General features: G+C 36.4%; 3 protein-coding genes across 3 annotated transcripts; 2 read left to right on the top strand and 1 right to left on the bottom strand.

The window, feature by feature from the left end:
- Positions 1-12: 12 nt before the first annotated feature.
- On the bottom strand, positions 13-3,901 carry LOC114544361. The gene is made up of 8 exons (XM_028563014.1): positions 3,692-3,901; positions 2,742-2,875; positions 2,210-2,409; positions 1,908-2,005; positions 1,768-1,810; positions 1,459-1,515; positions 913-1,028; positions 13-525 (listed from the first exon to the last, which is right to left on the bottom strand). The coding sequence occupies exons 1-8, from the start codon at positions 3,822-3,824 to the stop codon at positions 290-292; spliced, it is 1,017 nt and encodes a 338-aa protein (XP_028418815.1). The 5' UTR covers positions 3,825-3,901; the 3' UTR covers positions 13-289.
- Positions 3,902-7,952: 4,051 nt separating this feature from the next.
- Positions 7,953-9,326, top strand: LOC114544360 (UDP-GalNAc:beta-1,3-N-acetylgalactosaminyltransferase 1-like). Its single transcript, XM_028563012.1, has one exon. The coding sequence runs from the start codon at positions 8,010-8,012 to the stop codon at positions 9,081-9,083; it is 1,074 nt and encodes a 357-aa protein (XP_028418813.1). The 5' UTR covers positions 7,953-8,009; the 3' UTR covers positions 9,084-9,326.
- Positions 9,327-10,682: 1,356 nt separating this feature from the next.
- LOC114544359 (paired mesoderm homeobox protein 2-like) lies at positions 10,683-13,303 on the top strand. The gene is made up of 3 exons (XM_028563011.1): positions 10,683-11,132; positions 11,632-11,816; positions 12,579-13,303. The coding sequence occupies exons 1-3, from the start codon at positions 10,904-10,906 to the stop codon at positions 12,900-12,902; spliced, it is 738 nt and encodes a 245-aa protein (XP_028418812.1). The 5' UTR covers positions 10,683-10,903; the 3' UTR covers positions 12,903-13,303.
- The last annotated feature ends 839 nt before the right edge of the window (positions 13,304-14,142 follow it).

Genomic DNA, 14,142 nt, shown 5'->3' with positions numbered 1-14,142 from the left:
ACAAGTGGTCTCAATTCAAAGATTATAGCTAGCTATTTTCAAAGACGAACTGTATTTCACACAATTGACTAAAAATGCTTGGATATTTATATTTACAAATTTAGACGAAAAATATTTGGACCGAATATTTGAAAATATATACTGAGAATTACCAGATGTTGCTTCATTATACGCGGTGACGTATATAAAGGTGAGAACAAATCTTTGGGTGTTAGCGTTAGCGTTACATGCATGCCAAGTTCATAAAATAATTTTATCTTTTATATCAGATGTCATTTTACAATAGTAATCAATGTATCGTATTGTAATCAATGTATCTTGCTTTAATTGGTTTTACTTTGTTTGGACTAATTGGTCTTCGTTGGTTATTTCTATGTGGTGGTAAATGTTTTTTTCCCTGATTCCATTCAGCACAATGCCACTTGTTCAAGCTGAGGTAGTAAGGTTCAGTGTTTGTTCCAGTATGCATTACATCAGCTTGAGATGTTTGGCTTTCTACAACTTTCAATGCAGCTTTGGGTACGTCTATATTATAGATTATACGTAATTATCTACATTATATACATGATATAGTCTATAAGGGATTAAGGGGTATTATATCATATAGCGTTCAGGTTAACTATAGTCATCAGCGCAGGCAATTCTAAAGCAGATCTAATAATACCCTCCGTATTAAACTAAACATTATTTCTTCAGAAATATATTTTAAAGTACACTTGGACTGCATGACCAAATAATAGTGTTGACGATCGGTTAACGATCAAGATATATAATCGTTCGCAATAATTCAAAATTATGCATGAACACGTTTCACCCCAAAAGCACGACAAGACGCCTTGCAAAATGCAACAAAGTTTAGGCTTCTGAAAAATCCACAACCTGCATGCTAGTCTTGTAAATGATTTATCTCACCGTGTTCGATATCAGAAGACATTTCTCTCGTTTTATCTAATATAAAACTTCCGAAGCCATCTTTACTAACGTATAAACCATGTTTCGTTAGTGACTTCGCATCAACAAGTCGCGATCTTAAAAAAAAGTAGAAAAGGGACGTTAGCCTGTTTACATATATAGATATCTGAGTACTGGGTGATATTTGAGTATGCCAAAGCTATAGTTTAGTACACGTACGTGGATTACCACTGGCAATGGTGAATGCAATCGCACACCATAGACAGTTTATATTGACTAACTACAGTAGAGCTGCAGTTTCACTCTTCTCTGCAGTTTCACGTATCGAAACTCGATTGTTTGCTCTATGCTACAGATGAAAACACGATAAAAGGCCGTGGAACGAAAATTTCTGTTTAAGAACTGTGAAAAAGAAGAACCACATACAGAATACACATGGCCAGCAAATGCATGCATATGGTATGCGTATGCGTATGATGAGCTTCCAACAAAAGGTAGTTTTGAAAAGGTAGTTTTTAACTCATGCTACAGTTCGAAGTGTCTCACCGGTTGTATCTTGCTCCAGTTAGGTATGCATGAACAGACTTCATGTAATCGAACACTCTTGAAAGTTTAACGTAACAACCTTTAGTGTCAAAAGCAAAGCAACCTCGTTCCCAGGGTATTCTGTGTTCATGGCGCGGTACGGGCGCAACGAAGACGGGCCCGTACCGCGCCATGAACACAGAAGACCCTGGGAACGAGGTTGAAAGCAAAGCTGCACATAACTGGGGTATGTACAGAGTTACGCCAAGAGGTGACAAAAATAATTGAATTATGACCGCCGATAAAAACTGAACTCAAATTAAAACTTACTCTTTGGGTGTCAATGAATTCTTGTGTAAGATGTATTCATTTCCTACGAAAAAATAAGTGAGTTACGCCATTTAGGAAAACATGCAATTACATTAAAAAGGCTCAATATAAAATTCAAGATATTAAATAACGGTACTTACGAATAGCACAAGGTTTCTTTACGATTTTTTTATCATTAGTAGGTCTAGGAGATTCACTTGTCGCCCTAATGTCGTACGACGATTTGCTCCTGAGAAGACTAAAATACACCACTATATTATTAAACCATCCTATAGAGTAACTATCTCAACGGTTGTCAATATCTTCTAGAGACTTCTACGTACGATACTTTTGTAATTTTGGCCTAAAATCGAGCGTTGGGGGGTTGCTTTAGCATTATTCGTGCTTTATGACGTAAAGTAAGAAAATGTTTGATAGTCAAGCCTCAAGGCAAGTTACGTACCTGGCTTTAGTTGGTCGCCCAAGATGACGGGAAGTCTCGCTTGCAGACACGGGTCGTTCAGCATATGAGTATACAGTACTGGCTGACTTTGGACGATACGAAGGACGTCGTGGTTTTGCTGGCTCTGGTGTTGATTGTGAGTCAAGAAGGGAATAGAAGGACGCATGTGGTCGACGTAGTGCTGAAGATATCAAGATTTGCTAATAAAAAAACACCAAACGTTTATTAGCTACGTTTTTCGTCCAATTCTTTATACAATCACAGTCTCCATGACTTTGTGGCTGGCAGTTAAAGGGACACTGGGCATTGCTAATGGTTCTATTCCTGCGTTAAATCTGAGACTGACTGACTGAGGTGTATCTTTCTGCATAAATTCCCGGTTACTTGTACTGCTGCATTGCAAATATGCATCTCGTTTCTCTAATCTATTATAAATTAAAGTACATATTGGAGGACACATAGTCTTTTGTACGATACATAAACCATTGGAAAGTAAATTCTTATTATAAAATCACAAAACTATTAGTATTACTTGTGATCTAATGCCATTACTTATTTTCTCTGGGTCCAAGGCTAGGCATTCGTGACTTGATAAACGTTGCTTATTCGTTTCCGCAGAAGACGGTAGAGATATTTCTTGTTGACTTTTACATCTTCTTAGTTTTTCTGTAAGTAGAGTTTATAGTTTTGGTGGTATTTTCTTAATTTCTTCTTCATTTTAGTTCTTTTCAAAAGAACTGTAAGTAGGAATTGTGTCCGAAAAAAATGGCATAAATTTATAATCATCCAACTTTAGCCCGCTTTGCCTTTGGTGCTGCCATGAATTGTTCACACAATCTTGTTGCAGTGAAGCTGAAGGCTTAAATATTAATAAAAAAAGGGCAAATAACACTCAGACCATGCATTAACATGTTTCACAAATTTCTTACTCCTGCTTATATATGACTCAGCCTGTTTTGTATTCCAAAGCTGCACAATAGATCTTTTTGGTAATTATGTCACAACATTTTAACATCACAATATTTTAAATTTCGAACCACCTTAAATAAAATGGATTTCAAGTTTTACTCTCACAAGCCATGTCCAAAGATGCAAAACATCCTTCTTCAACACATGCATGAAGTATGTGTGAAATACATGCATACATTTTTGTTTTGATTAATAAATGTGGAAATAGGCTATAACATGAGAACGAGGCTGAGGGGCCAAGACCACAAAACCCTGAAATCACATTAATGAATCCCATGAATTGTGTTTTAATCAGAGAGTACTTGCTGCATATAAGCAACCTGAATTTTAAATTCTTTAAACTTATAAATTTAAATAAATTTAAGATTGTAAACGTCCTAGCTGTTTGTAAGAAAAGGAACATGCGAGTAGAAGTAAAATATTTGCAAGTATCCAGACAAGGCAATTTGAATATACGATACTTTTTCTCTTCAAATTATCTTTAAGCTAATTCAATGATTAATTAAAACAAACCATGATTTTCTTTACTATCAGGACAGTGAGTATACGTCTTGGTAGAAACGCGTTCAATACATGACTTCGGACGTTGCGGAATGAATGTCAACTGAAATTGCAGGGCGTTGACAACACCGTACGTTTTCTTCATAACATTGGGTTCATTCTTGACAGGACTGTTTGCATTTTTCCCACTTAACTTACTTGATCACTTGTTGCTCCCTTGCTGCACATCATAACAATAAAATGACTGTTGCTACGCAGCAATGTGTACGCAAAAAAACATCACGCGAAAATGACGGTTGCTAAGAAACAAATCCTACGCCCACTGAGCTACATATATTTAAATTTCATTTATTAATTATTATGGAATAAAATGGTAAAATAAGTTTTCAGTTTTCACCTGTGGTTTCACAATGTTATACTATTAAATCAAATGGCAGCATTTCTGTGTATGTGTTTTAATTAATAACTTTTAAAAATGCTTCATCTGCTAAATCAAATTGCTGTCAGCTTAATGTTTTCAATAAGTTTCGGTGTGTTTGTGTTTGAAGCCTCCCGTTTACTGGTTTACGATACAGTCAATTTAGCCCCGTTTACACTCAATTTATCGCCACGGGACGGCTAAAGCCCCGTTTACACTACACTCAATTTATTGGCACGGCACCGCAAAAATTGGTACCCGTACACAATTTCAATAGTGCTCGGCCTTTGTTTTGGTAGTCTGAACAGATGAAATGGGCACGGTTGCCTGTCTCATGTTTCTGATCTCCCTATTTGTGGTAGAGACACAACTGAAAGATCAGCCCATTGTGATAATCTTCAGACAGTTCCAATTGCATCTTGTAGGAATCATATATTGCATTCTCAAGATGTCTCATTACTCGGAACTTGTTTTCTGCTTTTTACCTCTCAGTCCCGAAGCTTTGGTTATGCATGCCCATAGCAGAGCATCGTTTTTCTCTCTCTTGCTAGGCGATATAAAATAATTCCATGTTCAGTATACACCAATATACATACGACACCCTTTTTTAAACATCTATTGTATCATATCATTTAGCATCATACTATATCACACCGCATCATATAGCATCATATAGTATCGTACTATGGTCCTACGAAAGACACTGGGCACGAGGTTGCACTGGGCACAGAAAGACCGAGATGGTTTCAGTGGTTGTGTGAGTAAGCTATTTCACTTACAAAAAAAGTCCGTCGGGCAGAACTGAATATATGAATAAAACCCCCGCAATTATCGTTCTAGTTACTCCACTGTAACTCCAGTGATTGTGTGAGTATGATTAACGACCTAGGATTAACCGGAACACATAAATAAAAAATAAAAACCAAAAATTTATTACCTTAAGTTGCTTATATACCCAAGACCATCCATCTACAGACTTTTAGTGAATTTTAGTGAATTTTCGATTTATGAGCTCTTTCGAAGGAACCCGACGTTATTGATTTGGGATTAGGAGCTCTTCCGACGGGAATTTTGGAGTATTTTGAGTGTGAGTTTAAGGCAATATGCAAACATTTTTGCAGAACAAGCAATTTGAGGTAATAATTCCATGTAAAACGTACATGACATGGAGTGTGAGGTCTGCTTCCACTGTCGTGTTTTTAGCACGACGTACACGTAAAAGTTGTGTACCATTTATTTTCAAATCCAGATTTGTGAGCGCTGAAATTGGTAAATCATTGGGCACTCTTTTTGACTTGAAATACTTGGATGAATTATTAGACCATGCTGGATATGCACCCATGGTTAGTAAAAAGGAATACGTTTTTGAATGCAAGCCAACGTATCCCAACCATGTGACTGTACATCTTCTTTATCTCGGGGATACGACGAAGCAGTGGACAAACATTATTTTAGAAATTTTGAAATGACGGACGAATGCTTACGACTCTATCTTCGAGAAGACAAAATCAGGAGACAAAAAGGATAGATAGAATGTATGTTTTTGACAAATATATGGTTTTAACTCCTATATAGCAAGAAACAATTCTGCATTAATCAGTGATTATAAAAGATTGGAAAGTATTTGAAAGCCGTCTGAAGCAATACCTGTATGCATAAGAAAACAACTTGCATAACATCTCAATACCGAAAACATAAGGTTACGACAGCATCGATCGACTCGAGTGAATCAGTGAATAATACCTAAACGCAGGAAAACATCCCTTAAAAACGACAGGTGCATGGGGAAACAGATGCATGAGTAACATTCTATTGCAAACATAATTTCATTGGCCTAATGCATCGCTGCATGCCGGAGGAAATAACTGTAAAAAAATCTCAGTGCAAGGAAACTGACTTTAAAACGACATCTGCCATGAGGAATTAACTGCCGAATATTATCATCGCAATGCAGGGAACATAATTGGTAGACAATGTGCTCGAAGAAAGAAAAGGGATAACATGTCAATGGAATAAGTTGCAGTCTGAACATCTGCATAAGGAAACAAACTAAGTATTAGAGCCACAAGTAAGAAAACATCACACATACAGAAACGAACGAGGGCTACAACTTTCGAAGAGGTGAAGTGAACATGAATTGAAAAAAATTCATGCAAAAACCTATGGGAGAATAGCTTGAGGCGGTGTTAAACCATGTGCACGAAAGACCTTTAGCTTAACCAATATGACAAACCGCGAACAGCAAACGGCTAATTTCAAATAACATTTAAAATTAGATTTTTGGCACCGTTTCTCGGCCACAGAAACAAGCATTTTTTTTTGAAGATTCGAAATGAATTTTTCTGTTTGCCGTTAGAGGGTTGTCGTAAACTGTCAAGCTAAAGGTCTTAATTATTGCAAAACCAAGTACGACAAACCGACTCAGGCAAAATCAGCCGTGGCTTTAAAACAAACAGAATCGCCAGAAAACAGGCAAGATGGGTAAACATCATCATAGGAAGCCCAGACAAATGAGTTGGCCATTTGACTATACAACTAGTGACGTAACTTCCTATGACACCATCGCACGAAAGCGGTCCAGCGAAAGCAAGGCGCCAGGCACTTAAAATAAGGCACAAGCGAATGGCACGAAAGATTGTATTAAGATACCAGAACTGGCGCATATATACATGAAAACAACAATATGAAACATGAAAATACTTCGAGTTCTTCTGACAAAGCAGCCTGCGACGTGGGAGCCGTAGTAGACCTAGATTGAGACGTGGACTCGTGGAGGCCCCGACCACTTGCTTGATGGCGCTAGTACTTGACTCGATTCCTGTATGCGGAATTTGTGGCTCCTCTCGACTGGCGAGAGACATGTTGTCTGGACGTCTGCTTGAGCAAACTGGTGATAGACTGGATGTAGTTGTGGCTTATACGTGCAGTCGTACTGGGCAAGACCGCTGGAAATAGCCAGATAAACTCATGCGAACTTATATAGCAGTTACCATGCAGGTAGTAGTTATTTACAGCTATTTATTTTTCAACCTTTAAGATCATGGAAACCTAGTTATACCGACTGTTCTTTGTCTTTGAAGACACGTTGTGCTTACGATGTTGCCGGAAATATATGGAAAATAAAAATATACCAATTATGATAAGAAATATCGAGTATCTTGATTTAGTATCACAAAAACGGTAATATATCTTTCGATACTGCGGACGAAGTCAAAGATTGAGCATAGTATACGCTTTACTTGTCTCCAATTGCCAGTGCTCGTGAAATTGATCTGTGTCTGTGTTCGTGGCATAAATTTGGCTGAAGGTATTTTTCCGTTATTGTCTGTACGGAACATCCCTACTGAGACTACAATAGCATAAAAAAGGCGACCACCGTAGGGGGTAGATTTAGCGAAGCGAAGTGAGAGGACTTTGAGGTATTGAAATACGTGTTTATGACAGCAAAAAGGCACATGCTATTGCTAGGATTACTACACGATTACCAGGATCATGTTCAGTACCTCAAAGTTAGTCATCTCACGGCTCACGCTTTGTTCACGCTGTTAAAAAAAAGTGGATTATTTATTGTATTACTAATATTAATACTAATGGTTGTAGTGAATATTTTTGAATATTAAGTGTTGCCATCCAATGACCTGTTTTTCGCAGTCTCCGCCTAAAATCGTTGTTAAATTTGTAGTTATAGCTAAGCCATTCGTAATCGAACTAATCTTAATTCACTTTGTTTGCTTATTTTCATATTACTGCACGCAGAAACGTATTTTGTTATCGCAGAAGCGTAATTAGTTCTGCAGCCATTGAAATGCTAATACATGCATGCATGATCTTTTTTATACACCAATAACCGTATGCGTGTCACGACGATATGGTTAAGGTGAAAACAGCCTTTATAAAACTGAGAAACGCAAGATGATTTCACTACGACGACATTGTAAGAAAATCGTATTATCGTTGGTAATTTTTGTTTCTGCTTTGGCTTATTTATTCCGTGAGATAACTGTGAAAAATCACGATCCTTTCGTTAAGATTAATAGAAGTAAAAGGCGACCAGTTGCGACAAAAACGTCAGTTGATACTGTTGATATCGTGAATGATTACTATCCTTTTGTTGATTTTAAATTCGTTTTACCTGACGTTTCGCCCAAAGTCGAGACACAGAATATTTTTATGATTGTTTTGGTCAATTCTGGTAGCAAAGGAAACGAATTTCGTAAACGTCGCGAAGCTATACGACAAACCTGGGGAGGTAAAGATAATTGCGAACAAGGTAAAGCTTCTAGAGATAAAAGACTTAAAGATTTGAACTGGCTGGTGATATTTGCTCTCGGAAAGGCAGGACCGGGAAGAAATAAAGATGATGAGTTGAACATGGCTGAAGCTAGTCGACATAACGATATAATGATAGGAAATATTACAGACAACTATTATGGTAATATCATTAAGTTATACATGGGTATACGTTGGATCACGAGGTTAAATACAAAATATATAATGAAAGCAGACGATGATGTCTACGTGCGGATACCACGTGTGTTGGAATATCTTGTCAATGCCAAGTTTCCAAAACCATTTTACGGTGGTACAGCGCTCCCTCCTACCCTGGTACATCGCGAAATCGGCAATAAATGGACAATTAGTTGGCAATACTATGGAAAAACATATTATCCACGTTTCAACGGAGGGGCTTTCTTTATTTTATCTAGCGACCTTCTGAAAAAATTGTTGAACTATGTTTATATTAGAAAGCCATTCCACACGGACGATGCATATGTTGGAGTAGCTATGAACGACTTGAAGGTCAACGTTACTAAGATAAATTCATTTCGTTTGAAGCCCAAAACGCGAGATTATATACGAGCTGCATCTGACTGCGAATTGTTAGGGTATAATGCATTTGGACATAGGATTGACCCACAGTCGCTAAAAAATCTTCATTTACGCTTCCAGTCGCATTTATGTACGAATATCAGCTTAAAATGTTGAGTTACGAAACTACAGGTACACCTGCAGTTGTTGTCGTGGGTTTGATTCGTATCACGAAAACAAGCAACATTCCCAAGTGCGGTAATTGTTTTATAAAATTACTGATAAATTAATGGAGAATTACTATGATTTATATATATAGCGCCATTTCGTCTAATAAATCAATGGCACTTTACACTGTTTATTTAAAATACTGTTTCTATTTGCTACTAATACTAATATTTTAAAATGATAATACTATTTGCTGACTTAATTGTAATTTTTTTTCAATGTTTTGTTGTTCGCCTTAAAGACACTTCAACCTAGTCTAGTTGTCTCGTTATAGCTACCTAGATTCATTGTCATTGCCAATTGCCATAATTATACACTAGACTAGACACTAGAGTTATATATAAAGTATTTTTTGTATGAAAAAGATGATGGACAAAAAAAAAAAATTACTGTTACGGCTCAGTGATCGACAGAGTGGGTCTTAAGGCTGCTTTCCACTTACGCGTTTTTTATACGCACGTACACGTACAGAAAATTTTGAATGCTTTTAAATTTTTATCACTTAACATCTAGGTCAACAACATTATAATTATTATATTTAACCAGGATAATGGGGTCCTGCATCTCTCTAGAAAGTTCCAGGCCAGCCCCTGTTCTTTCAACTCCCTCTCCACGGTCCTCCTCCGAGTTTCCTTGGGACGCCCCTATCTCCAATCCACCTCCCGATCGTCTTTTACGAACTTCAAGGGAGATTGGTTTGGCGTTGGTCCTTTCATACAGCTCCGAGTTTGAGATGGTGTTCGGCTAATCGTAAATCGTTCGTTATCCTGCAAACGATAGTACCATCTCCATCAGTTACGAAGAGTATTTGCTTTTCCAACGTTAGGGCCACCTCGCGTGAAGCGGCATATTTGAGAGTGTACGTATATGTACAGATATTAATTGACATATTCGGAAAAACCTTTTTATTGGCACTTTTGTAAACATATGTACACCGAACAGCATCAAATTATCAATCATTTGTGAAACATAATCCATTAATGATCAGCGATACATAACCATCTTGTTTTTCTAAATATGAATTAGACGAAAGGCGAGCTGTAATGATTGAATACCCCGTAACATGCTAGTAACCTTGGCGCTGAATTGAAGCATAATTGAATCACATCGAACCAGCTTACTTTTTTTTGTGCTTTTGACAGTCTAAAATTAGCCTATATGGCTATGGTACACTTAGTCATACACCCCACAACGATATGTTGCCAAAAGATAGAACAGCTGATCAATTTTTCTCCGTCTTTTGTGTGTTATATTGTTTCACATCGACTGCGGAGTCGGTGCCTTTGACTTTTTCATATAGAGACGATTATAGGGATCATAGCCTTTATTCTAAATCGAACCTGTCTTTTTCAACTGTTCCATTTTCTCAACATCGAACAACGGAAATGTCGATTTGGTAAAATAAACTAGGTGGAGCTTTCCGAGACTAACAGAGATCAGCTAGGTTAAACAGTCTAATTATGTTTATATCCTGATCACATATTAATTAACAATAGCAAAACTGATCGCCTCGTGAGAACGGTAATTAACAGTGCCGTGTTGCGAACTTGAATTAACATAAGACAAACCGCTGGGAAGAAATTGTTAGTTTTGGCTTGACACTTTGTGATATTAAACACTATGATATGTATCTCATACCAGCGAGGCAATCCACTCCCTATACGAATATGTCAACATAAGTTTACATCAAATCTCGGGGTTAGTACGTACGGCTTGGCAAATATTAGTTTAATTAATTGTGTATTTACTCGCGTTAATTACCTGATGAAATGGAGAAATTAACAGCATTTGTATCAAGGTTCGAAGGGGAGAAAACAATTTCATCCGAAGGTATTTTGGCTCCCTCAAGTAGCTTGACATCAACAAAGTCTCCAGTGTTCAGTTCATCAAACTCTTTCAACATTGCGAACATTTTAAGTAAAGAAACTGGAAGAAGGTACGAAAACGAAGTGGAAGAAGATCTTATGCAAAACACCAACAGCAGTGTGACAGAAGCAAGTAAGTTATCAGACACAGCTTGAAAGAGCTAACCAATTTCATCTTTGATTGAACCATTGTCTTCTGTATCCTGTTTAAGTGTGATTTCGGTGTAGGATTTTAAATAATAAAATGATTATCACCTTTGTTTATACACATTCAAGTTGTACTGCAGTCGTTAAACTTTAAAATTAAACCTCCAATCTATATATTATATGGAGTACAGCAGCTGGTACATCAGCATTTATGTAGCTTTAGATTCGAAGACGCCATTATTCGTTGTTAGCTGTTTTAGAAAATCGTTTTCACATTTCTGTGCATGGTATTAGCTATACATTTACCTTTTCTTTAAACATAGCTTAAAACTTATATATAAACCTATATATATATATATATATATATATATATATATATATATATATATATATATATATATATATATTGTACAGTATAAATATGTGTATAGTAATGCATGCGTGTGATATATATTTTGAGGTGATCTTATCCTATATTGTTGCAGGCTCTGGGAATGAGAAGGTATCTCTCACAGGCGCAATTCGCGTGAAAAGTTCAAGAAACAGAAAAAACTTTAGCGCCGAACAATTATCCGAACTGGAGAGTTTATTTGATCAAACTCACTATCCAGATGCCTTCATGAGAGAAGCCATTGCAAGACGACTCATGTTGTCTGAAACAAGGGTGCAGGTGCGTTGGGCGACGACAGTTAACTGTAGTTGTACTTGAACTGATTACCTAGCTGAATGGCAGAATACGGTCAGACGATGGTTTGAGAACAAATTTAGATAATTTGATTGCACGAATAAAACAGAAATCATGATTGGAAGCTATAGCCGGTAACAATCTATATATAAATTAAGTAGCAACAAAAGTGTGAAACGCGGGCATTATATATTTACGTCCTCTGAACTGTTCTGATAAAATAATTTGAAAGAAAAGTAGGGATTATAAAGACAATGAAATTGTTTTTAGGTTTCACTGTGAATGTTTGAGAACATAAAATGGCAATGTATTATTACCTTACACGAATTGAATCGTCTGAGCACAGGAAAATAGTAATTAGGATAACTATAGCTTACCGTACAAAAGTGTTTAAACGAACTAGTGTTAATCCGCTTGTATATACAGAGACTTAAATGTTTTGGCTACTACAAAACTGTAATCTTTTGTGCATTAACTATAAGGATGCGGTGGGAAAACAGACTACAAGATTTCCGTTTTGGATTAGCCATCTCAGTGGTGTTCCTCTATCTAATTATGGTATTATTATATTGCTCTAGGAATTGTCTATTTACAACATAATTGCCATTCATGTTGTGCAACTGGTTTTTATACTACATTGTAAATAACCTTTATACAGCCGGTGATACAAGGCTAGGACTAAATTTGGAAGGAACGTTCAAATTTAACAAATATCCTGTCCATTGCTCATTCTCATTCATCTTTTAGATTTGGTTTCAAAACCGGCGAGCGAAATCACGACGGCAGGAGACGAACTCCAACAGAGGTACTGGTTTACCTGCCACGAAAACTACGTATAGTGAAAATCACGCGCTGCAAGAGCTCTTTCAAGGATGGTCCCGTTCTCCTTATGCATTTCCTACTTTAAATCTTCATTCATCTGGTTCATCGCTAATACCGTTCTCTCGTGATCACAGAGAAGCATTCTGTGAGAGGGCCAATGCAATAAAAACCTCTCAACGACAATCAAGTATTGCTGAACTTCGTATGAAGGCGAGACAACACACAGGAACATATATGAGTAATCGTTAATAATTATTTGAACTACTGGATTGTTCGTGCCTAAACAATGTCTATTGAATGATAGCAAAGTAATCTAAAGTGATTGATAACTGTATTATATAAATGTCACGGGTGGTCGTTTTTTAATACAATACAAAAAAACTGTTATTAAAATTGACAGTACAAAAATGCATGGTAATGTAGAGAACATACCGCAACCATGCACCACATGCGTCAGGAACAAAAATATCATCCTAATTGCAAGAACTTCAATCATACTTATTAGAACCGTGAACAATGTTAATGACTGTTCTCACGACAGGAGTTATGGTGTATACGAGTAAAAATATACGGGCAATCGTATTATGGCGTGGTGTGTCATAATCAATAATAATGATTGCCCTGACGAAATCGTTCATTTTCGGTGAATATAGGGATCTAAATTGAAATTTACATGAGTGATTTCAGCATCAAATGTGGTATAACAACTGCCTAATGGACAAAAGTTACAAAACACTTCTCGACGTTTCGACCTGCATGAGGGCCTTCGTCAGGAGAGTTATTTGAAGACGCTGCCACGCTGCTCCCTGGTTACATATGAGTGATTACAGTATGATATTTTAGTGCAAACTTTTGAAAACAATTGTGCAAATGTTTCTTTTAGCCTCGGTCAACTTCAAGCATTGTTTTCTTCCCCATTTTTAAACGGGCTCGCAAACATAATTATTTTCATCTTGAAATAAAGAAGAAAGATCGGACCTTAATATTCCCCGAAAATAGAACAGAAAATTACAGAATCAACAAAGATATACAATAAAAACTTGTGAAATAAATACATGCACTTGAAATTTTTGACATATATATACTAGTGTTTTTTAACAATTTTGACAGATACCAAGGTATTTTTAAATTTTTTATTTTTTTTATTTTTGACATTTATACTATTTTTACGTGTATAATATTTTTATCTGCGCGACACAGTAGACCAACAAATAGATTCCATTTATCTCCGCCAAAAAAAATAAGAGAATTTCAAAAAATTACATTTTCAGCTTCGGAAAATCAACCTGTCAAATTTAATTTTCGTGTAAAAGTGAAAAGAAATTAATGTAACTGAAAGTTAGTTTTTTGAATGCGGAAATTTTTCTATTTTTTCGAATTTTTAAATTTTTGACATACTGTATATACTAGTGTGTGTTTAATATTTTAATTTTTAAAATTCGTATTGTAGAGTCTAGGAACCGTTAGGATGATCCTGCCAAATGATTAA

The sequence above is a fragment of the Dendronephthya gigantea genome, unplaced genomic scaffold, assembly GCF_004324835.1.
Source record: "Dendronephthya gigantea isolate DGI-Jeju-01 unplaced genomic scaffold, DenGig_1.0 000746F, whole genome shotgun sequence".
Taxonomy (NCBI): Eukaryota; Metazoa; Cnidaria; class Anthozoa; order Malacalcyonacea; family Nephtheidae; genus Dendronephthya; species Dendronephthya gigantea.
The sequence above is the reverse complement of the archived record's forward strand: the minus strand, read 5'-3'. Positions and strand labels throughout refer to the sequence as shown.

What these genes read in the sequence shown, in the direction of transcription:
- LOC114544361 (XM_028563014.1), bottom strand. Translation starts at nt 3,824, where the DNA reads ATGAAGAAAACGTACGGTGTTGTCAACGCCCTGCAATTTCAGTTGACA. An exon ending in GTAATGGCATTAGATCACAA is followed by an intron (nt 2,410 to 2,741) that starts GTAATACTAATA and finishes TTTTTTTATTAG; the next exon opens with CAAATCTTGATATCTTCAGC. An exon ending in AAAGAAACCTTGTGCTATTC is followed by an intron (nt 1,811 to 1,907) that starts GTAAGTACCGTT and finishes ATTTTTTCGTAG; the next exon opens with GAAATGAATACATCTTACAC.
- LOC114544360 (XM_028563012.1), top strand. Translation starts at nt 8,010, where the DNA reads ATGATTTCACTACGACGACATTGTAAGAAAATCGTATTATCGTTGGTA.
- LOC114544359 (XM_028563011.1), top strand. Translation starts at nt 10,904, where the DNA reads ATGGAGAAATTAACAGCATTTGTATCAAGGTTCGAAGGGGAGAAAACA. An exon ending in CAGCAGTGTGACAGAAGCAA is followed by an intron (nt 11,133 to 11,631) that starts GTAAGTTATCAG and finishes ATATTGTTGCAG; the next exon opens with GCTCTGGGAATGAGAAGGTA. An exon ending in TGTCTGAAACAAGGGTGCAG is followed by an intron (nt 11,817 to 12,578) that starts GTGCGTTGGGCG and finishes TTCATCTTTTAG; the next exon opens with ATTTGGTTTCAAAACCGGCG.